The following is a 24,213-nucleotide window of genomic DNA, read 5'->3' as shown; positions in this document are numbered from 1 at the left end:
TTTCCCGGATGTAAGTTCGTCGGTCAGCTATTAAACACACAAAACTGTCATTATATGTCGACTGTATTGGATTCAGTGCTTCTGCTCTATTTTAAAACCTTTACTTGTTGGTATTTGTGCAGTCTTTTAAGCAGCCTGGATTGATTCGATGGATAAAATTCTCTGGATATTTATCAAGATATGTGCGTTTCTGTAAAATGTGATTTGTTTGCAGAATGATTAACGTTAGTTAACGGTACAGGGAGTCGTGCTCTCCACTCACAACAAGCGGTTAACATTAGGTCGGTTTAAGTCTCTTATTGGTTTGGTGCACTATTGCAAGATAATTACTACATCTAGACGAGATTAGTTTACCCACAGCACGAGAGCGTGATGAGAGATTTGGTTACTGAGACTCCGCTCAGGCTACAGATACATTAAATGAGTAAAGATAGAGCTAGCCGTCACTCAAAGCTGTTGTGTTGCTGTGGATGAGTAAGGCTCAAAGATGTGTCAGGTTAGTGGTAGTTTCCGTGTAAAGAAAAAACAGTGCAGGTAATGCTGGCTGATTCAGATGTGGTGGAGCAGCCCGGAGTCCTGTCACCAGTAACTGAGCAAGTGAGTTTTATGGTTTACTTGAGCTATATAAGGTCAATGACCAGTACAGATATCCAAGTTAATAAAAAGGACACGCGTTTCTTTACATATAAATGCATTGCAATAGTGTAAATTGTGATCACTGTTTTAAGCGTCATTTTGATATTATTTTAAAGGGATAACGTTAGTTCACCCAAAAATGAAAATTCTGTCTTCATCTACTCATCCTCATGTCGTTTTGTATGTATGACTGACAGTATGACTGACTTCCTTCTGTGAAGCATAAAATAAGATAAAAATAAATAAAAATTACATGGAAAATCATGTATAAAAAATGTTGCAATATTCCATAAATAATAAGAATTGTCAATTTTGATTTCATGTTGACTCATGTAAAACCTACTGCAATATTTTAATGACAGGAGTGACAGAAGTAGGCTCCCCTCTCATGGATGTCTGCAGCAAGAACTCCAATCGCACCGCCCCAGTGAGTGAGGGGGGACCCAGGAGAGCTGATGTGCCCCTATGCTCTCGGACCAATGGTTGGAGTTGGCCCCCGCACCCTTTCCAGCTCCTGGCCTGGCTGCTTTATCTCTACTTTGCTGTCACTGGCTTTGGCGTATTTGTGCCTCTGCTCCCCACACACTGGATCCCAGCCGGATATATTGTATCCTTGTTTTAGCCTAGTGTTTATTATGTGGCCTGCAAAGAAGCTCTTCCTGTTCACATCTGTGTGTTGTTGTTAATATACAGGTCTGTAAACCTGTACCCTCCCTTATAAGTTGGAACCTTGTACAGCTCTATGTACATTACAGTCTTATCAAGTTATCAGTCTTAACGTAGAGCTCAGTGTACAGGGATTACATTTGTCTGTCACCTCTTCATGCACCTGATGGCTGTCTCCATCGACCCAGCAGATTATAATGTCCGAGCTAAGAGTTATAAAGGACCCATGCCGGTGTTTGACCACACCAAACATGCACACGTCATCGAGAACTGTCACTGCTACCTCTGTGAAGTAGATGTGTAAGTACAGACAAGCTGGTTTCTATTTCTCTGTTGTTATGCGGGTATGTATGTGTACAGACAATGAGAAAAAAGCTTCCTGGATCAGATTCAATGCATTTTGCATTCCATCAACAAGCTACAATGGGCTGTATTGCTTACCACAGGATGACGTTTGGCATAATAAAGCCCTCTTAACCGTAGTAAAATTATTGTAGTGTACACCCTCTGTTTTATTCAATAATATGGCTGCAGTAGGAATATGATAAGAACAAGACTGAAAATAATAATCCTTGACGACTTGCAAGTTTTAAATTGGAAATGACTAAACTACTGATTGTAGCTCTTTCTAATGCTGACTAATATACAAAAAGTGGTTAATTTGACAACTGCGGTTTCTTTAAGTTTCAAGTGCATCTTGATGATAACTGACAGATAGCCTAACTACTTTGGAACTGACAGACTGTCTGAGTAATGGTTCTCTTTAGGGATGTAGATATACCGGCCACCATATCGTTATCAGCCGATATATGATCATTTATAATGTTATCGTTATCGGCCCAATAAGAAAATTTGGCTGATATATTAAAACCGATAAATAATGGATTATTTTCTTCAGCTGAGACACTTCAGATGCGCACTGTTTTCCATTATGCTTTTGAATTGCTTGAAATATGATTGGAATCACTTTTAAAAAGGAAAATACAGTTAAGTGCAACGTGCAGCGCAAGTCTGTCATATAGGCTACATAAAATTATAATGAGAACATTATAATTGTGTGCTTGGGACAGGACATGGATATTAATGGTGAGACTTTTGTTTTTGAAATCAGGCTTTCAAAATTATTTAGATTTATCGGTTAATATATCGGTGATCGGTATCTGCCAAAATGCAACAATGAATTTTCTTCAAGCGTGCAAATTTTTCAAGCAACTCTTCTATTCTGTCCCACAACCTGTACATTTTTACTTTCCAGGGGCCCTAAATCAAAACACTGTAGTGCGTGTAATAAGTGTGTGGCAAGCTTTGACCACCACTGTCGATGGTTGAATAATTGTGTGGGCAGCAGAAACTACTGGTGAGTCCTTTTCACGTCCTCTTCTTTTTTCGTCATTGTGAGTGATTGTTTTCTACGTTCTGCCGTTTCCATGGATAGATATTTTAACTGTGTGAGTCTTCAAGGCAGATCCTGTGTCAAACTATTCAGAAAAATGTAACATTCAGATATAGCATTTTATAGTGTATGTAACTATATCCATTTCATAATTTTGTGACATACAGTGCTGGTCAGAATTAGGGCTGCACAATATATCGAAAAATTATCGTTATCGCGATAATAGTATATGCGATATCTGTATCACAGAGAGGTGCGATAAATTGCATTTATTTTATGTGCCAAGCATTTGTGTGATGCATGCATTCATAGGTTGTTTATCCAAATTCGACCAATCAAATGGGGCCTTACTATCTTTATACCCACCTCCCCAGTAGGTGCTATTATGCTATTGGCTAGATTGGGCCCAAAGGGGAACCTAGTGGCTCAGAGCAGAGAGTGGAAAATAAAAACTAATGGCGGGAGTAGAGACAAGCGAGGAAAATGACAACAGCGAAGAACCTGTGCCTAAAAAGAACTGTACGTCTGAAATATGGCAATATTTTGGCTTCAATAGAGAAGACGTGTCATAAATGCAGGTACTGTGTAAGGGGCTGTTCACATATCGAGTCTAAAAACGCATGGAAAGCGCGGCCACGCCGCTATCTCCTTCTTTCCACAAGCGTTTGCGTCTGTCGTTGCTATGCAACCATGAGAAGAAGTGCCAAAATGGATCTGGGAATCTGGAGAGATTCTGTATGGAGGAATGGTCTCTGATCTCTTGTAGAGTGTTCTCCAAACTCATCAGGCATTATAGGAGAAAACTCAGAGCTGTTATCTTGGAAAAAGGAGGTTGCAAAAAGTATTTAATAAAAGGGGGAAAATAATTGTTCCCAACTTGTTTTGGAGAAAAACATTTGTTTCATAATGTGATTTTCCCCCCACTTTCAATTATTTTACTTCAATGAAAGGTTAGATTTTTGCTAATTTTTAAAATAAAATATCAAAAGGATTAACAATTCAGATTTATTTTTTTACAGCCATCTTTGATCATATTTACCAAGGGGGCAAATAATTCTGATCAGCACTGTATGTAATGTTTTCTCAAATGGAAGTCATAAGGTAATCATGAGATCAAGTGCTGTTGCTTAGCATCATATACAAACATTCTTTTCGTTTGTGAGTTTTATTTGCAATGGCAGACCTTTGGGATGCTTGCGGCCCTGAAGATGAATGTATTTGTTAATTATTTCTCTTTCTTTCTTTTTCTATTCGCGACAGGCTTTTTCTCAATAGTGTGATTTCTGCTCTCCTGGGAATTGTTTTAGTTGTAGTTATTGCTAGTTATGTATTTATAGAGTTCTTTTTGGACCCATCAAAACTTCGATCTGACAAGCACTTTCAACAGGGTAAGAAGTGTTTTGTGTGTTTGAATGTACTAAAGTTGGTCCCATTACACACCACAACATATAATACAGTACATTTTCTCAGATAATGTGATATTTCTGTCCATGTGTCAATGTTGTCATCCTCTTTATTTGTCTTTGTCTTTTTGTCTGTAGTAAGGAATGAATCTGTGGTGTGGTTTGTGTTTCTGCCGGTGGCTCCAGTCACTACAGCAGGTCCAGCCATTCCCGCTCTTGCAGGAGTCACCATTGCTCTGGGCCTACTGTCTGCACTTTTACTGGGCCACTTACTCTGTTTCCACATATACCTCAGTGAGTACACTCATCTACCTAACCTACCATTCAAAAGTTTGAGGTTTTTATTTTTTTTTAAAGAAGGCCTTTTAAAACGGTAATATTGTGAAATATTAATGACCGAAAACGAAGTGGCGTTTCCATTCTAATTGTGCTTTTACACAAATGTTTGACTCGGGTAGATTAACAAAAATAGCCTAGGTTGCAATTTGGCGAGAGTTACCCTTTAAATTGAAATAGATTTTTTTGTAACAATGTAAAAGTCATTACTGTCACTTTTGATCAACAATCAATTCATCCTTACTGAATAAAAGCATTGATTTCTCTAAAAACAAATCTTACTGACCCCAAACTTTTGAAGAGTAGTGTGAGAGATCACTCCCAGCAGTGCACATTTCTTCCCTCAATAATAACCAAAGATTAAACTGCTACTAGACTTTTAGTGCACTTACATTCTTAATAAGCAACTGAATGCATTAAAAGTCAATGCAGCACACTTTAAAAGAAATATGCATATAATTGCATATGTCATTACAAATATATCTTTAAAGTGTTGTTTACTGCAACCAAATAATAACTACCTGCAGCTTTTGAACTGCACCTAGAGGTGCAGGTGTATTCCCCTGATGTCTGGAATAAGCAGGTTGATATCTGCCCCATGCCAACAGTTTGGTTTGGGCTCAGGCTTTGGTGTCTCAAGTCTTAATCCACAAAACAGTTTGGGCTACTCACTGCCTTATGTTGCCTACCTTCATCGCAGATCTATGTAGCTTAGTGCCAGCCTTGGTAACCATAAAATCAAAACACCACAGGCAAGATCAGTTATTTTTCTGAAGCCTCACCGACAAAGACAGTCACCCTGTAGTCAGTCTTTGGTTCTGAGGTTATTTGATGTCTTGTTGCTGTGATTGTGATTATGTTTTCCTCTGTGGGTTTGCCACAAGGGGGCATTCCTAGGAAATCCAGTGGCAGTAGAACTTGGTTCATATCTTTCTATCCAACCTATTTGTGAGATCAAATCAGAAATAAACATCCACATCTGCACTTAGTAAATTTCGGTTTTTGCCTAACTATATGATAAATATGTAGATATATGGTTCCTATCCTGAATGATATTATGAATGATGTGATATGACAGTAGACATTTTGTGTCAGATTCTGTCTCTTTCTCTCCATCTCATTCTCTTCTTCAGTGTGGAACAGACTTAGCACATATGAGTATATTGTGCGACAGCGACATCGGCAAGAGGCCAAAGATTCTAGAAAGCCTCCTCCAGAAAATGAATCTGGGATTCCCAAGATTAATCTGATCAAGGTACAACACAGACAACTATAAGCATATTTTTAGAACAGCTAACGGTGGTTAATTACATTTTGATATACTAGCCTACATCATGTTTTATTTTTGTGTAAAATTAATCAATTCATATTTGTTTCCACCCACATAAAACCAAGTGTATCAATTTCCTTCTCTATTTAGCTTATTAATTAATAATCAGATGTCACCATTTTGTTGCTAGGCCACTGAAAACAATGCTGGCTCTACACAAATCTGTATTATAATTGTGATTCTATATTAATATTTGGGGAATGCATCAAATGCACAGGTTTAGGGAACAGAATTATTATTCTGAAGCATTTTCTGGGTACACCTGTTAGTTTTATTGTTTTAACATAAATTATACATTCAAAAGTTTAAGGTCAGTTAGTACGTTTATTCAGGAAGGATGCATTAAATTGTCATTTTAATAGACATTTAATTTGTTACAAAAAGAAATCCTAAAAAAAAATTGAATCACGGTTAAAATTTTTTTTGAAACAGCACAACTGCTTTAAACATTGCTAATAATAAGAAATGTTTCTTGAGCACCAAATCAGCATACTAATATAACAGTAGTTCACTATTGCATTTAAAAATATATTCAACTAGAAAACAGTGCAATAATAATTAGTTTTTTACTTGTATTTTTTATCAAATAAAGCAAATACTATTGGTGAGTATAAGAGATGAGTATTAATGTTCTTTCTAAAACATTAAAAATCTTACTGACCCCAAACTTTTGAACGGTAGTTTATGTATTAAGTTATTGCCTCGACTCCACACTTCCTAAACAACATTCCATAGTGGTTCAGTTTTTTGAGCCTTTGAATTAAAAAATATGTAGGCTTGTGTACTGTATTAGAATTCTGAAAACAGAGCTGCGTTGCCCACATATGTAATCATCAGGGTGGATAGCTCATGGCAACCTAATTGTTGTAACAACCAGGTTGTTAAAACAACCTAGTGTGGGGACGAAATCATCTGCACAGTTGCTTCTCAGAGCAATTAACACATTCCCAGGAAAACTACTCCACCATGCTACTGCCAAATCCTCACAGGGGCGGCACATTGAGCTCACGCTGAACTATAGGAAATGAGCGCACACCATGAGTTCACTTCCTGCCACAGATCGCATGATGTGTGTTCTGAGGACAGTTTGACTCTGCCTTGATAGACATTAGCACTGTAGCACTTTGAATATAATGCTGTAAGCAGGCATGACAGGAACATGGTGCTAATACTTTATAAATAATTTGGTAACACTTTACAATAAGTTTAACTAACATGAACTAACCATGAGCAATACATTTGTTACTGTATTTGTTAATCTTGTTAACATTAATAAATAAAAACAGCGGTTCATTGTTTGTTCATGTTACTTCAGTGCAATAACTAATGTTAACAAATACGACTTGATTTTAATAATGTATTATTACATGTTAAAATTACACATACACATTAACATTAACAAAGATGAATAAATGCTTTAGAAGTATTGTTAATTATTAGTTCATGTTAACTAATGCAGTTGATTAATATTAACTAATGAAACCTTATTGTAAAGTTTTACCAATAATTTTATTTTATGCATGTACATTACCATTCAAAAGTTAGATAATTTTTTAATTTTTTAAATTAAGACTTTTATTCAATAAGGATGCATTAAATGTATTAAAAGTGACAGTAAATATGTCACTTTTGATAAATGTTTACCAAAAAAATCTATTTTAAATAAGTTATTTTGAACTTTTTATTCTTATTTATAATAATTTATAATGAGAAGAAGAAATGTTACTTGAACACTGAATGATTTATTAGAATGTTTATTAGAAATTAGAATGATTTCTGAAGTTATGATGTGACACTGAAGACTGGAGTAATGATACTGAAAATACGGCTTTGCATTACAGGAATAAATTACATTTTTAAATATATTCAAATAGAAACAGTTATTTGTAATTGTGATAACATTTCACTGTATTACTGTTTTTACTGTAATTCTGATTAAAAAAAATTTAACTTGCCAACCCCAAACTTTTGATTAGTACTCAATATATTAAAATTAAGTAGGCTATGCAACAAACAGTATTAGCTTTTTACATTTCTGTATGCCATTTTGCAAGAATCTCGTACCTAAACAGGCTGGGTTTGTCGTATGTGTGCTTTTCCAGAAGGGTTATGTAAGTCGACCCCAGCCTAAACTGAGAAGTGTGCATGTGACTTCACTGTTCCTTAAGAACTGTTTGCTTTGGCTCCTTATGTAAATTGTTGTGTTGGGCAGGGCCGCCAGTTCTGTAATCATATACATGTTGCCACATACACAAGCACACATGTGCTATCGGTATCCCATACCCATAAGACACACAAACTTGCACACACATATTCTTAGATTCTACACTCCTGTTCTCAAAATAAAAAATAAAAAAATACAAAATCATCCGAATGTATACTTCTGCTAATGTACCTATTATTGTGGATTTTTATTGGACGAGAGGTTGTGTTGCTTTAATAAAATAGGTGGCATTAGATTCAGCTAGTTTGAGCAAATATGGCTAAATGGGGTTCATCTTTTTTTCCCTCAAGGTTGTGCATCACATTCATTATAATGTGGATCTTAATCATATGATGCTTTTTCAGTTGACCAACTAATGTTTCATGTGGGACAACTGCTCATTTTCAAAGCAATAACAATGTATATCTGTCTCTATGCCTGTTTTCTCTCTCATCATGATTTTATTTCCATCATTGTTTTGCTGCAGCAGCAGGTCAGTTATAGCGGGACGCTCGGCTACACCAACCCTGAGATGGAGGTACAGGATCCAACCGCCATGGGCTCTCAAGAAGGAACAGCGTAAGTTTTGCCAGCTAGATTAATAAAAATGTGATAACCTACTTAAAAATATCACCTAAAAGTTTAACATAAAAATCTAGCTTTGTGAAATACTCTAACTTCAGATGGCCACACTGTGATGCTTTACATTAATTGCATTTAATAGTACACCAAAATAAAATTAATAACACGGCCAGTGGCAGTGACTAAGAGCTAATGTTATGTACACTATCATTCAAAAGTTTAGGATCATTTTTAGTTTATGTAGTTTTTAAAGTGTTTCCATATGGTGTTTAATTAAAGTATTTATTTGCTTAAATTAATACTTTTATTCAGAAAGGACACATTGATCAAAAGTGACAGTAAAGACTTTAACAACAGTAAAGTTTACATTTACAAAAAAAAATGATCTTCCAAATAAATGCTGTTCTTTTGAACTTTCTAATCAACAGAGAAACATGAAAAAATGTATCACGGTTTCGACAAAAATTAAACCGCACAATAATTTATAACTATGATAATAAGATTAAATGTTACTTGATCACTGAATCAGTATATTAGAATGAGTAAATTACATTTTAAAATTTATTAAAATTGAAAACATTTATTGTATTGTAATACTATTTCACAACATTACTGTTTTTTACTGTATTTTTGATCAAATAAATACAGCATTGGTCAGCATTAGAGAAGTCTTTCAAAAAAGAACTTCCAAACTTTTGAACAGATGTGTATATTATGAGACAGGTGTTAAAATGTGGCCAAACAGCTCTTTGTTAAAGCAAGTGAGTAAATGTCACTGACTTAGCTAAACACAGTGAAGAAATAATTGAATAGAAAAACAGTCTCCCGTTCACACAAGACTTGGCTTTCTATCCCTTTAGTTTTGCCCGCATTAATGTACTCTGCACATTGTATTCTAATAGGCTTAAAGGGATGATTGATTCCTTTAACAGTGAAAATAGAAATGATCTAATTTCTTTTATTGGCCAATTATGGTGTCATGTCAGTCTTCTGAGAACTCTGGAAGGGAATGAAGGATATTAATGCTTTTGTGGAGCAGTTTAAATGTGAGGTAGAGCATCAGTTGCAGATTAAATAAGTTTTACTAATTTGTTCTTTATATCTGGATGGACTAATCCATTAGCTCCTTATACATCAGTATGCTTTTTACAATAATCCTTATTTTGCTAAGCTTTTTGTTTAATTGAGAAAGCCCGGTGAACTGAGTGTTTGTTAGATATTAAACTTCTCAGGCTACTAACTGGACCAGTTCTGCAGAAGCAGTTACTCAGGGTCTGTTTTACTCATGTGTCATATTGCGTAATAAGAAACAGTCACCAATAACAGTATTTCATAATGCTAATAACATTGTTGTCATAGTGGCAAAATTGTTTCCCATGACATTGTAAATTCCAGGTTGTTATACATTAAAGGCTTCACAGATAAATTGTAATTTCTATTCAGTAACAATTATTGAGACTATAACAGTCTGTTTAAAAAAGTCACAAAAATTGCTAAAATAGCTCAGAGCTGTAACTGTAAATATTGAATGAATGAATGAATGAATGAATGAGGTATTTATATAGCACTTTCATATGTACTACTGTACACCCAAAGCGCTTTACAATCATATCAGGGAATCTCTCCTCAACCACCACCAGTGTGCAGCATCCACTTGGATGATGCGACGGCAGCCACAGTACAACGGCGCCAGTGCGCTCACCACACACCAGCTATAGGTGGAGAGAGGAGAGAGAGTGATAGAGCCAATTCAATGTAAGGGGATTATTAGGAGGCCATGATTGGTAAGGGCCAATGGGTGGAATGTGGCCAGGACACCGGGGTTACACCCCTACTCTTTACGAGAAGTGCCATGGGATTTTTAATGACCACAGAGAGTCAGGACCTTGGTTTTACGTCTCATCCGAAGGACGGCTTATAAATATTATAAAATATTACTGTTGGACATTTAATGGTGCTCCTGAGCCATGAAGTTATTGATATATCTATGATGCTCAAACCTTCTTGTTAGCTGGAGTGTCTGGAACAGGTAGCAGGAACAATGACATAGAGCTGCATGGGCGTAAATTTCATCTAACAGTAGGGGGGGACGATGAACATAAAAATTTCTCGAGAGCAAGTTTTAAAGGGGACACAAATAATACAGCCAAAATTGTACTTGTAAGGATATGCGTACACAGAGGAAAGCCTTACATATTATTATTAAATTATCTTGCGTCCTCCACATAGTATCTTAGGTTTTGTCTGGAATAGAGGACGTCTCTTACTTAGATATTCAACTGCAGCAAGCCCACTGATCTGCCACTTAACATCATGAGCAAAACCCAACACAAATATCTACAATATTAGTACTACAATATTCACACGTCTTATCGCCGTTATAAGCGCTAACATAGCGGACTCATGAAAAAAATACATTGGTTATCATAATTTTTATATTATGACTAATAAAGAAAAAAGAATCACTTCATCCTATGTTTAAAGTGAATAAAATAGCCATGACAGCCTATTTATTGGAAGACTACTGAAGAAATTTGTTCTCTCCCACTGGACTTGTGTGTATAGGTGTGGTAAAGGGGCAGGGTTGTCAGATTTTCACTACAAAACCCGCCCAATTGCTCTGCAAAATTATCCCAATTGTTTTCTGGTGGAAAATGTCCCCCTTTTTTTTTTTTTTGACAGGGTTTCCCTGGTAAAAATGGTATTCCGGGGGGTAAATAATATTGCGTTTTGGTGTCGCTTCAACCCGTGGACTCTAAACATTGTAAACGTAGCCCAATTCCGCGGGAAAACCGCAGACTTGGCAACACTGTTAAGGGGGAAAGCAGGCAGTGGACCAAAGCACTGTGAGGGCACGTTTTGCCCCGTTTGCGTTTGTATTGTTTTACTACTTACACAATTTATATATCATTATATTATTTACAATCCACAGCGTGGTTTTTTATTATGTTTTTATCATTTATCATTGCCCCCAACCCCCGAACGGTTCTAAGAATGTTAAGTTGTATTCCACTTGAGCCTGGTACGACATGGCACAGTACGATTACAAACCGTTCTCGGCCTGGAATTCTCTGCACGATTGGCTAACCGTGCTGAACCGTGCTGCTAGAATGTGTGTAAAGGCGCTTTTCCACTGCATGGTACTACTCGGCTCGGCTCGCTTTACTTTGGCTCGGTTTGCTTTTCCACTGCAGTTTAGTACTGCTTCAAAGTGGGTGGGATTATAGACTGATCGTTATAGTTGCGCCGCTACCTCATCTACTAACCACGATAAAGCCTTTTTTTTTTAAGTTGTGAGTGATTGTCGTTTAAAAAAAGTTGTTTAAAAAAGTTGTGTGGACAAATGATACTGCAGTGGCTATTGCTGATTATTAAAATCTAGCGGGTTTGATGTCTCGTGTTGCAAATCCAATGACGCTGATAGTGACGATTCTCTCTGACCAATCAGTGATCTGCAGTGTTTACACGTCACATTTTAGTATTGGTATGGCTCGCTTGGATCCGCAACTGAGGTGGTACTAAAAAAAAGTTCTCGGTGCTAGGTACTGTACACAGTGGAAAACCCCTCAAAAGTTAGCCGTACCATACAGTGGAAAAGCTCCATAAGTGACTTCTCCACTCACGATGGATTACTTTTCTGTTGCCTGGCTACCAGTTTCTCTGTAGCTGGTTAAGCGCTATATGAGCAAAGTATAATGAATACAAAAATTTAAAGAAACATCTGATCATCCTCCGTAACGCAGTCGCTATTTACATCGCATATCATCAGAAAACAGTGTCACTACCAAGGCAATGACTGACACTTTTGTATTACATTCACTGATCTATATAGAGAACTGGATTGCTCATGATGTCATAAAAAGGGGAGCCACTGCGCCGCCATGTTGGTATTCCCTATAAGCTCACAAGTTCTATTAAATAACTAGGAAATTAAAATTTTCTTACAATGAGGAATCTCCTCAACCACCACCAATGTGCAGCATCCACTTGGATGATGCGACGGCAGCCATATTGCGCCAGAACGCCCACCACACACCAGCTTACTGGTGGAGAGAAGACAGCGATGAAGCCAATCAGTATATGAGGATGATTAGGAGGCCGTGATGGACAGAGGCCAAGGGGCAAATTTGGCCAGGATGCCGGGGTTACAGCCCTACTCTTTCGAAAGACATCCTGGGATTTTTAATGACCACAGAGAGTCAGGACCTCAGTTTTTTACGTCTCTTCCGAAGGACGGTGCTCTTTGACAGTATAGTGTCCCCATCACTATACTGGGGCGTTAGGACCCACACAGACCACAGGGTGAGCACCCCCTGCTGGCCTCACTAACACCTCTTCCAGCAGCAACCTGGTTTTCTCAGGAGGTCTCCCATCCAGGTACTAACCAGGCTCAGCCCTGCTTAGCTTCAGTGGGCAACCGGTCTTGGGCTACAGGGTGATATGGCTGCTAATATGCCTTGTAACCTGAAATCGCCTTGTACTGTTGTGTTGTAGTATTGTTTTTATTCGCAGTAGGCTAATGGCAAATGTTTCAACAAAGATTTCGTTAACAGCATGCATTTCGAAGCAGTTAATGATCTAAACGATGGTTAAATTAATAATTAGTTTAACATCATCAACAACAGCCTACATAACACTACTCATATGGAAACTATATGTTCTAGTAAAACGCTATAGAATTTGCTCTGTCTTTAAGAGTCTAAAATAGATGTTGCTCAAATAGGAAATGAAATACCCTCCTCATAACTTATTCAGAAAAATAATGCTATGATGTACTGCTTTATTTCCAAGATGATGCATGGTGAACTTTGAATTTTAATACAATATAGTTACAGAGGCTTGTATTAATATTTATTGTATACACAGGATATTCAAATCAATTTCAGCAACTAAAGATTATGTTTATGTATATTATATCCTCCATAATTGCATACATAAAGAATTATATTTTTGTGTTTGGTCTGTTACCTGTGTCATAAGTGTGCAGTAGACACACCCATATTAACGAAAAGAGCATAAACATTACAGATATCATCTGAAGTAACAATTAATTTACATGCATATATTGTAAAACTAATCCTGTGAGACTGAGACGCTGAAAAATCGGGTGATTTTAGGTCAGTGTTTTGGCTGTAAATCAGTGATGCCCTTTGTCGGTAGGTAATAGTAAGATGGCTGCTCGAACACTTCCGGAGGCTTCACCGCCTGCTGACAGTTTAGAACGCAATGCGCAATCCAGTCATTTATATAGATCAGTGATTACATTCCAAACAGAGGCTGTTATCAGCCCCAAAGTGGAAAATTAAACCATATCAGCACGGAATGGAACAGTTAAGCAAAGAGACCAGTTCGGCCCGACAGTAGAAAAGTGGCTATTGTCTGTGGTCTAACATTTGAAGTAATAAAAGTCACTGAGTCTGTAAAATGTTTTGTTTGTGTACAATAGATTTGAGTAATGCATGTCTCTCTGCAGGCATTACGGCAACGGCCGGGTCAGAGGCTCATCTGAGCATATGGGTGAAGAAGAGCTCCTCCCTGCTGTCTTAACCGAGCACAAAGCATCATCTCACCCGCACAAACACACACAGGTAGGACACGACACGCCACAACCAACAGACATATGAAATCGATTTTATATTAATTTCAGGGTCTAATTACACAACCAATGGCCTGTACACTCTACTGATGTGTTGTAACCTCTTTCTGCCTCAATATGTACTAAAACCGTTTAATTTTCTTTCTTAGAAAAAAAAGAGGAAAGTGCGTGAACTTGCAGCTGAGGTAAACAGTGACAGATCCATTGACACCAGCACCAACAGAGGCATGCCAAAAACTCCTGCGGAGCAGGGTAAGACAAACATACACAATCAGCTGGCGAATATAATATCTCATTGTTTTGAATGACCATCCTTGCTGAATAAAAGTATTAATTTCTTTAAAATTTTCTTTAATCTTTTAAATCTTACTCACCCTAAACTTTTGAACAATAGTGTACTTTTATTCATTTAGCAAACAGTTCTCTCCAACTAAGGAATACAGCAAAGTGATTAATTCTAGGAATTTTAGGAGATGAGAGTAAAAAATAGTGAAAGTAAATAACGAAAAATATATATTAAGATTTTATAGTCACATGCTTATATTCACAAATACAGGTAAAATGTACAGTGCTGCAACATTAGCAGCATTGATTAATCCTAACAGTGTGTCACTGGTTTAGGAGATTAGTATGTTATGGCAAACGTTGCTATGTTATAATATTAAATAGCGTGGTAGAGATCGTCATCACTGAACAACACCCTGTTTGCTTTAGACTGGAGTATTGTACTAAGAAGATAAAACTATAAAATGAAAGTTGAAACCTGCTAATAGAGCAGTTGTCTTTACCTGATGTATAACTTTATTTTAGCTTCCAGTGCATTGTTCAGTTGTATTTAGTGTTTGAATTGTTATGTGGTCTTAAACGGCCTGTGTACCTTTTGCTCTAGTGTTTATTGAAGCCTAGTTCTGCCACATAAGAAAAAAAATAAATCATATTTATGACTTAAGTCAATGCTATGACATACTCCCCTGGTTTCACAGACAAGGCTTAAGCCTAGTCCCAGACTAAAATGCATGTTTGAGCTGTTTTAACTGAAAGCAACTTACAGGGTTCCCACGGGTCCTTGAAATCCTTGAAAGTTTGTGAATCTGAAAAAATGTTTTCAAGGCCCTGGAAAGTTTTTGAAAATAAACATACATAGAGACAGGTCCTTGAAAGTGCTTGAATTTATTTTGTGCAATACGTTTTCTGGAAAAAATTCCATATTCACTCCGGTCCCCTAATGTGTTATTTCGCCAACACTCCATGCCCTATGCATACTAGCTTGCTTGATTTACACTGGTTAAGCGCATTTACGCGTTACGTTATCAGGGTTTTTCCTGCATAGAGAATTATGAGGCGGCCGCCTCCGTCAAATTCCGTGCCGCCTCCGGCTCTCGACAATAAAAAATAACTAGAGAATCACCGAAACCGTGAGGATGATTCTGTTTTATTTAATTTAATGTAAGTGGTGATTGATAGCCTATAGATTGATAATAATATAGGCCTACCTAATGTACTGACGGTAACAATGTTGCGCTGTTGAGGCTTGCGCAGTTATTTATAACATAATATAGTTAAGAAACAATATATAGCCTAGGCTACACACGACCAGAGAGCTGTTTTCCTGAATGCCATCAAGATTGAAACCGAGACTGATTTCATAACAGTTCAATAAACAAATAGTTCAAATTAAGTAACTTACATTTTAGACTGTTTTTGTTCTGTTTCAGCAGCGAAAATAGTTCCAAACAAAGATCACAGCAGCATTCAACGTTTTGAACGAATCGGTTGAGTCAAAGATTCAATTACCCATTCATAACCTGCCTCATTCTGAATAAATCAGCCGTTTGAACGAATCGTTTGAATGAATGACTCAATGACTCGCTCATTAAGACGGTCGTCTGCCGCCTCCTACTGGCGGTTTAGTTTCATAAAGTATCATTCTTATCAACATTCCTTATTTGTATATTCAAAAATATTTAAATTAATCTAATTTAATAGTTATAATTTTTCAATGTAAATGATTTAATTTGATTGGTAACAGCCTAGTGTCTTATTATTCTAATTGAATATATTGATCAAATTTAAGAATTTGAAATGAAAGATGGAGCATACATAATAAAATTAGGGGAAAAATGCCCTTATAAAAGGTACAAAAAAATTAGTGTAATGAAACATTGACAACTTAAGTTTGAAGGGAGTAAAGCCTCTGTTTAGGCCATTAAGGAAATGTAATTTTGCCAAAAGAAGAACTTTTATTTGAAATAAATGTTCATTTTAAATCAGCCTACTTCAGTGTGATATGTTACCATATTATCATGCTTAACACTAATTTGAATAATTGTAATGTGATGATCAGATGCAGATATCTAAATCATAGAATATGGGCGGTTTTGCGGGTGGATTATTTATTTTTAACAGTGGCTCAAAGTGCACCAGATTAATGAATTTATCTTTAAAATGTAAAAAAAAATCTTACGGGGGAGGATGCCCCCGGACCCCCCTAGAGGTACCAAGCTCCACCCACAAAAACAATGTGGGAAACACATTAGGCTATATGATGATCTACAAAAAATACACATTTTATTATCTTAATATTAAAATACATTATTAGGATTTTACCACATCCGCCTCATTTTGAGCCAGGAAAAACCCTGGTTACGTTAAGTGTTTCCTTTGAGGTACTTTGTGTTGTACGTTGCCATGACGTTCACGTGCGCATGAAACTACCATGGTACCTCATCGTTTGTTGTTGGACACAACAAATGTGTCCCCACATTAAGTCCTTGAATTTGAGGGTATTGGACCTGGAAAGTCCTTGAAAGGTCCTTGAATTTGAAGTTAACCAAGGTGTGGGAACCCTGAACTTAAACTGTCATATCTTAAAATATGTCAGTGCCATTGTTTTGTCTCAAGATGCACACCAGTAATGTTTTTTTTCTAAGGCAGGTTTATAAAAGCTACTTAAATGTCCTAATTGAACTAAGGTCTAGGCTAATCCTGGCTTAATCTAAACTCTGTCTGTGAAACCGAGCCAATAAGTAAAAAACAAAACAAAAAAGCAAACATAATTGGCATAACATAACATAAAAACAACGACAAAGTAAAAATTATGACAGCCGAGATGGTAATTATTTGATAATGTCACCATTATGACAAATAGTTATAATTACCACATGGAAAGTTAACATATAGTCAAATTTTTATCATTCATATGATTGATTTCAACTTATGTCATTTTATATAATTTAATCATCATGGTTTGTCATAATAATGACTTTTTATCTCATAAGTTATTTTTATTTCATAATTATGATTTACCATAGCCTGTTTTTATTTCTTATGTGGTGGAATTGGGCTTCCATAAATAAGATGTTTTTATTCACACAAGTTTAGCCGCTTGGGGAGGGGTGCTGCACCAATAAGGATTAATCTTAAATCTAGATTAAATTAACGTTCCAAACCTTGTTTAAAAATAAGCAGGTTTACATTTATAAATGTTATAAACAATTGTTATAAACAATAATAATCTTTAATCCTGTTGCACCATAACTTTAAACTCCGTTTTAAATCTCAATTAGGAATTAACTTTAAATTTGCAGGGGAGGAGGTTTAAAAGTGCATCTGAATTAAAATATGTGGCTGATTGAACAAAGACAGAAAAAGTAGGTGTGTCGTCAGGTCTCAGAGAGGAGTTTATTACAAATAAAAATAAAGCACATTGAGAGGGTCGTGGCTGGGTCGTGACGGGCCATAAACTTACGCCTGCTATCGAGTTTGGGATGTGACTCCGTCACTCATCTCTGTGCACCACCTCGGTGTTGGATAAAGAAAAGAAGAGAAGAATATGTTTAGCATTTAACAGCAGTGGTGATGATGAGGTAAGCGCCATCTGATCACTGCCGCGCCTCTACTTTCTCATGCCCTCTCCACGCGTGGCTGCTGGGCTCAACTGGACAATCATGCCAGTGGTTTTTTTTCTTATCTCGGTTGTTTTGTCATACGTTATGCTGCCATATTACTCCATTATTTGATACTGTAAATATATATCTAGGCTTATGAATTCTGCTTGCACTGCCACAATGTTTTCATTGCTTGCTTGATCATTAACGGTCTCTCTATGTAGCAGTTTATACAGTTTATTTCCTTTATTGTCAAGAGCTGCTTATGTCAGAGATGGAGTTTCTGGTGGTCAGTAAAGAAAGAAATAGTTTCTGTTTAATAACTTACAATGGTGAATCTATCATGGCAGAGAAAATGAATCGTAAATGAAGGTTTTAATCACTGGTTATAATTCTAATCCCTGATTGGTTAATATGTGTTTAAAATTAAGTGGTGCAACACAACTCGATTTAAAATAAAACCCAGATCAACAAATCCTTGATTAGCTGTAAACGTTGCTTAATTTTAATCCTTATTGGTGCAACCCACCCTTAGTGTAGCAAAGTGGTCTTAATATTGGCGAAACAGTGTGTGAGTAGTTACCTTTGTGATCTGTGTCTGTGCTTTACACAAATAGAGTCCTCTGTAGCTGCCGCCACCGTGTCCTCTTCTCTTGGTCAACGCTTACCCTTCCCAGCATTTCCCCTGCGGGCCTCCCTCCCCCCTCTTGCACCCGTACAAGCCGCTGGCCCCCCTGCTGAGTATCATTCTGACTCCGCAGAATCTCTGGAGGAGATCCCTGTAGCAATGGCACGGCTTGGCAGCGCAGCCCTGGCCGGAGCTCCGAACCCCACCTGCGCTACTACTGCTGCTGTTTCTGCCACTAGCTATTCCTCTTCTCTCCAGTGTGCTTTGCCTTCCTCAGCAGCAGGACAAGCTTTACCCTCCCCTCAGCCCAGGACCAAGAGGAAAGCGGCCGTTCGTAAAGCTGCAGAGCAGAGGTTTGAGATGGTGTCCTATAATCCTTCTGTGTTCACGAGTCGAGAAAGCGGGGAGCCTGCCATGTCCCAAGAGGGCATTATCACAGCAGAAAGTCCCCGTGTGGCGAAACGCAAACAGACAGGTAAAAAGAGAAATATGGAGGACACAAAGCCCAGCTCCAGATTAGGAACCCCGATGGTGTAGAGGTTACTACATTACAGAGACGCATCACTACTAGTCAGGACTCATCAGCACTTGGTCTGTCTTGTTTTTCTATTTAAAAAAACTGGCTTATTTGGTACAATCACATGAAAACTGATGTAGCACTCAGAACCTGATGCAACCTATGCAATCACCACTGAATGTCAGCAATGTGGATTTTGTTGTCTGACCTTTTGCTGGACTAAACATCTAATTCTGGTTGTCATTGGTCAGTGTCATTTGATCATTCTAAACACCTCATATTGAATAATATTGCAATATGATCAAAATCACTTATATAAATATTTATTCATGAAATTGTGGTAAAAGTTGATCATGGATTGAAGCCTTGGACTTGGGCCCTTCACATATTAATGAATCTTGTGAGGAAACCAATACACTATATACATTTATTTAGCCTTTTATTTTATTTCACTATGACTTTGCTGCAGCATTGCACAATTATGTTTTTTTATTTTTTTATACTTCATGCAGTGCTGCCATTTTTAACTATTTATTTATATATGTTAAATGCCAAAGTTTGTTTAGTTTTCTATGATGAAACGCATGTGACCAGGGTTTTTTAGTCCATGTGTACATTGTTGCACATTAAGTTACCTTATTTTTAAATTATTGTTGTTGTTATTATTAATTGTTGCATTTCCTTTTTGTTGTTTTTATAAGCTTTTTATATGTCTGGTTGTTTGAATCCGATCCAGTTGTGTTTGAGTGAACTTGAGTTATGTACTATAGAGTGTGCTTCTAGTGGGATTTGAATTTAATGTTTTCTGTTATCACACCATTAGTACTTACTCAAGTGCTTTAGTAACTTTCTAAATGAACATCTTATATAAAACAGTGCCACATGATGTCGGCCCTTATGCGTGTAATCCACTCCCATCTCAAATGCTGCTCAAACAACCCACTTACACATTATTGTTCAAACTGTGAATGGAAACATTCTTGGTACATAATGTTTTGGGTAGAGGGAGTGGCTGAATGATGGCATGATGGGTAAGCAATATAATTTTTTAGTTGTTGCTTAATTTAAAACAAATAAAATCCAGTTATCTGTTTTCCTATACACTTTTTGTTTATCAATGGTTATTTATCAATGGTTTTAATATCATCTGTTTTCATTTATTTACACATTTTACATTTATATCAAATTTAAGAATAAGTGATGAATTTTCATAAATTTTAATCAAAACCTTTTTTTTTTTTTTTTGCAGTTTTTACCTTTATTTCGATCAGATAGTATAGAATAGCGGGGGGTGGGGAAGAGAAAGGGGGGACTGGGATCGGGAAAGGTTTACGAGATGGAACTTGAACTCGGGACACCCGAAGCCTCCTGATGATATATTCTAAAGACTCCTGCAATATTAGGATTAATAAAAGGGTTTAAATCTAGTCACACTCATTTAAGTAAGACAATAAAAAATAAACAGGTAATGAACTCAAACTCAAGCTATGTTTGTTTGGAAAATAATTCTACTTTACTACATTCAATTTAAATATGTGAAATAGAAGTATGATCAAAGAGATGTTAAAAATTACAGCTGATACTGTTTTCTGGAAGGTCAAGAAGTCAAGTGGGTAGCTGTATCCCACAGTGCATTCCACACACTTAGCCCTGTTTTGCACATTTAGAAGATCATCTGGATATTCCAGGCATGTGGAACATTTGCAAATTATGTGCAGTATATATACTGCAGAAGTATGATGATGGTATGCTATTCTGAACGTTATCATTGTTATTCCTGTACCTTTGACCTTTTTGACCTCAATTTCTACTCCTCAATAAAAACTGCACATGTAGCCTTGCATGGTTGTTGTCCTGTTTTTATGTCCTGAATCGGTAATAGACAGTTCAGTGTAGATGTCCATACATTCAGAATAAACCCATAGCCACAATTTTAGTCACATGATCTTTTTTCCTACTCCCATTGTAGTATAAGAGTGTCTCTCTTTAGGTTCAGGTTCTATATAGAACCAAAAGGTTCTTGGCTTTATTTTAAATATTTTAAAAATATTATTGCTTAATACTTTCATACAGGTTATTTACATTTTCTAGGGATAAAGTATGTTTACGAGCTGTTTAGTTGATAAAATGTAATTAAAATTTAGAATAAAAAAATTGTTAAGCAAAATGAATGAATTAAAACTAAATCCATAAAAAGATGCCAAAAGGTTCTGTATGAAGCGCCTGACTAATCCATTTAAGGTTTGATGTATAATCTTTTTTTCTAGTGACATAGCAATATCAGCTAACACAAATACATGCAGACTTTGTTGAGAAAGGATCCAAAAATATCTAAATATCCAGAATTAACAGCAAACTACACTGATTTAAAACTGAGAATTATTTCTGACATTGTAATTGTGTAAAACTGTAGTGAGAAAGAGCATTCTGTTTATGTAGCATAGACCTCAACAAGACCTGCACACAATCATGTCCAAACACCTGCTGTAGCTCCTGGTATATTTTAATACTACATTTTCATAGGCTTATCTGTTGAGAACACTATACTGTTCACTCTGCCAGGTCAGAAAGTTGTCAGACAGCCTGTTGTCAAGGCCATAATATAGGTAAATAGATAAGCTAATGGACACACATGGAGTTGGAGAAAAATCTTTTTATACTTCAAATTGAGCTTAGAGACGTAATTTAATTTGTCAGAGTCATGACATCCACTGAATAAGAGTGTGGTTAACCAACAGCTGAAGTATGATATCATTGGCAGCTACGCTTGTGATTTCCTTGCCTTGAGAATGGGACTATTGTTATTTTGGTTTAGAAAATAGCACCGGCAAGAAGATGGATCCTGTTCCCGGACCGGCTGTATAAAATCATGTAGACTCTCCTTCCTCTACTGCTTGAAGCTCAGTATCATGTTCTGCACCAACATCCATTTAATGTCAAACTACTATAAAAAGGGGCTGCTCATTCTGCGTTTAAAGATTAGGTAGGCCTATATTATATTTTTTATAAGCCTTTAAATTATGTTTTAAAATTCCTCTCTAAAAAAGCCAATTGCACAGTGTCAGACAGTGTCCTTCTGAAAGCCAGGTGCACTGTTTTTGCAGTAGTGTGTACCCAGTGTAACCATGGCATCAGGATCCTATAACACTGTAACACTGACAGTCAGAGTTCCTCTGGTGAAGAGAGGCATGCAGCAGAACTTGTGACAGGACTCAGTGACAGCAGAAGCCTTACTGGCAGAAACCTTTTGGCTGGAGCCAGCAGTACACTGCACGCAATTATTCACCAGAGATAAAGAGCTCAGTTTTCACAATTCACCTTGGTTGATTTATTATGTGGTCAAATAATTGTCACTGGAACAGATTTACAGACTCTGCTGATCATCATAGTCAAACAAAGGCCTTATTATGACTTGCATTATGACTTCTCATGAATTACAGTGTGCACTGAAGGTCATTTAGCATTGTCATGTATGTGATAGTGAGATTAAGGGATTTTATGTCCAAAGCTCCACCCATGTTAGTTTTTCTTTTTTAGTTTTTTTACCACGTTTTCTTTTTAAAGTCTAAATTCTGTTCAGTGTAGAGATCTAAATACAATTTTGTATTACTATTTTGTAAGATGACTTATTGTCTGGACAATTAAGTAATAATTTGTCATTTTTTTTCTTTCTTTTGGAAAACACCATGTGATTGTATGTGATTCAATACAATTTGTGTTCATTAAAAAAATTTTATTGAACACAAATTTTATTGAACAAACCTTACAGGTTTCATAATCTTCAATATCACCACATAAATTAATAACTCCAACCTACAACTTTACCCACCCATTTACAGTACACTCTTGTAATACTGTATATAGCATTATCGCCTAGCTATATCAAGTAGGATTTGGATATATATAGTAAATCCAACTGTATACTCATGTAAAGTGATAAAAATATGTAGATGTATACCATATATTGCTGCAAATTTCAGTTTCACCCCTACCTTTGTTCTGAACAGGTTTACTTCAATTCAGTTAATATAGCAGATAAATAATAAGCAACATCCTCTACATGCAGTTGAGGTAGGGTTGACAGGGAAAGAGTGGTTAAACAGAACAGTGTGTCCTTTCACTTATCAATGTCTCTCAATCTGTTTCATTCATTTCCAACAGTGACCTCATCATCTGTAGTCCTTAACCAGAAAAAAAAAGGAAAGAAAATAAGCCATTCTAGCAGCAATCGTCTCTATGACAACAGTTAAAACAAAAGCTGAAATATGAAGTGAGTGCTGTTTGATGCCATTAGTTTGACCCTCCAGGGCTTCCCCACATCTCTCCGATTTTCCCACTGTTTGTGTTCATTCACCAGTGGTCATTGTAAAAGAGGCTACTTTATTTTCTAATGGTCACACATACATGCAGGTTTCAAAAACACAGTACACACTTCATATTCTGTAATGCAAAAAAAAAGCTACCTTAATGAATGGTGGTTGGTGGAATAAGAGTTGATTCTTTTCATCATACATCAAACACGCAAAGACACACATGCCGAAACCCACAGCCACAGACCTTTTGTTCTGAGGTGCACATCTGTTTCCTGTTGGCTATGGGTTTCTCTGCTTTCACAGCACTAAATGAGCTGAAAATGAAGAAACATTAGTTTACATAGAAAAGCAGCTAAGTAAATAAAGCAAATGAGAATAGGAAGAGAAGGAAGAGTAGGTTACATTATATTTTTGCACTGCAGCAGCCCAGCAATCCTCCATCTGCTGACCATTTCCTTGCATGCACACTGATTCATGCAAAATGATCAAATATTTCAAATGGATGATACGTACTTAAAACCAACAGTGACGAGACAGACTTGAGAAAAGTTGTTAGAAAAACAAAAACTTTCCTGTTTTCAATTTGTATGTGTGGATAAAATGTATTTGTTGCGTGTATAAATAATAACTTTTTATGGGTGATAAAGAGGTGCTGAAAATGAGAGTAAAACAGTAAAACAACAATGTGGTAAACGCATGTCACGTCCCATCTGATGCGTTGAA

At 36.6% G+C, this 24,213-nt stretch overlaps 1 protein-coding gene across 4 annotated transcripts; it reads left to right on the top strand.

Moving 5' to 3' along the window:
• zdhhc1 (zDHHC palmitoyltransferase 1) lies at window positions 1–21,018 on the top strand. 4 transcript variants are annotated; one of them, XM_082161158.1, is made up of 11 exons: window positions 1–597; window positions 999–1,243; window positions 1,427–1,602; window positions 2,558–2,659; window positions 3,956–4,083; window positions 4,285–4,392; window positions 5,568–5,689; window positions 8,455–8,546; window positions 14,023–14,137; window positions 14,295–14,397; window positions 18,650–21,018. In XM_082161158.1, exons 2-11 carry the CDS (start codon window positions 1,025–1,027, stop codon window positions 19,195–19,197), a joined length of 1,713 nt encoding a protein of 570 aa, XP_082017284.1. In that variant the 5' UTR covers window positions 1–597; window positions 999–1,024; the 3' UTR covers window positions 19,198–21,018. The 4 variants fall into 4 exon arrangements, with proteins under 4 accessions (XP_082017284.1, XP_082017283.1, XP_082017281.1 ...); XM_082161157.1 differs by having other exon boundaries at window positions 4,237–4,392; window positions 8,458–8,546; XM_082161155.1 differs by having other exon boundaries at window positions 4,237–4,392.
• Window positions 21,019–24,213: the final 3,195 nt, after the last annotated feature.

This window comes from Leuciscus leuciscus (genome assembly GCF_965113295.1).
Source record: "Leuciscus leuciscus genome assembly, chromosome: 2".
In the NCBI taxonomy this organism is placed as follows: domain Eukaryota; kingdom Metazoa; phylum Chordata; class Actinopteri; order Cypriniformes; family Leuciscidae; genus Leuciscus; species Leuciscus leuciscus.
The sequence above is the reverse complement of the archived record's forward strand: the minus strand, read 5'-3'. Positions and strand labels throughout refer to the sequence as shown.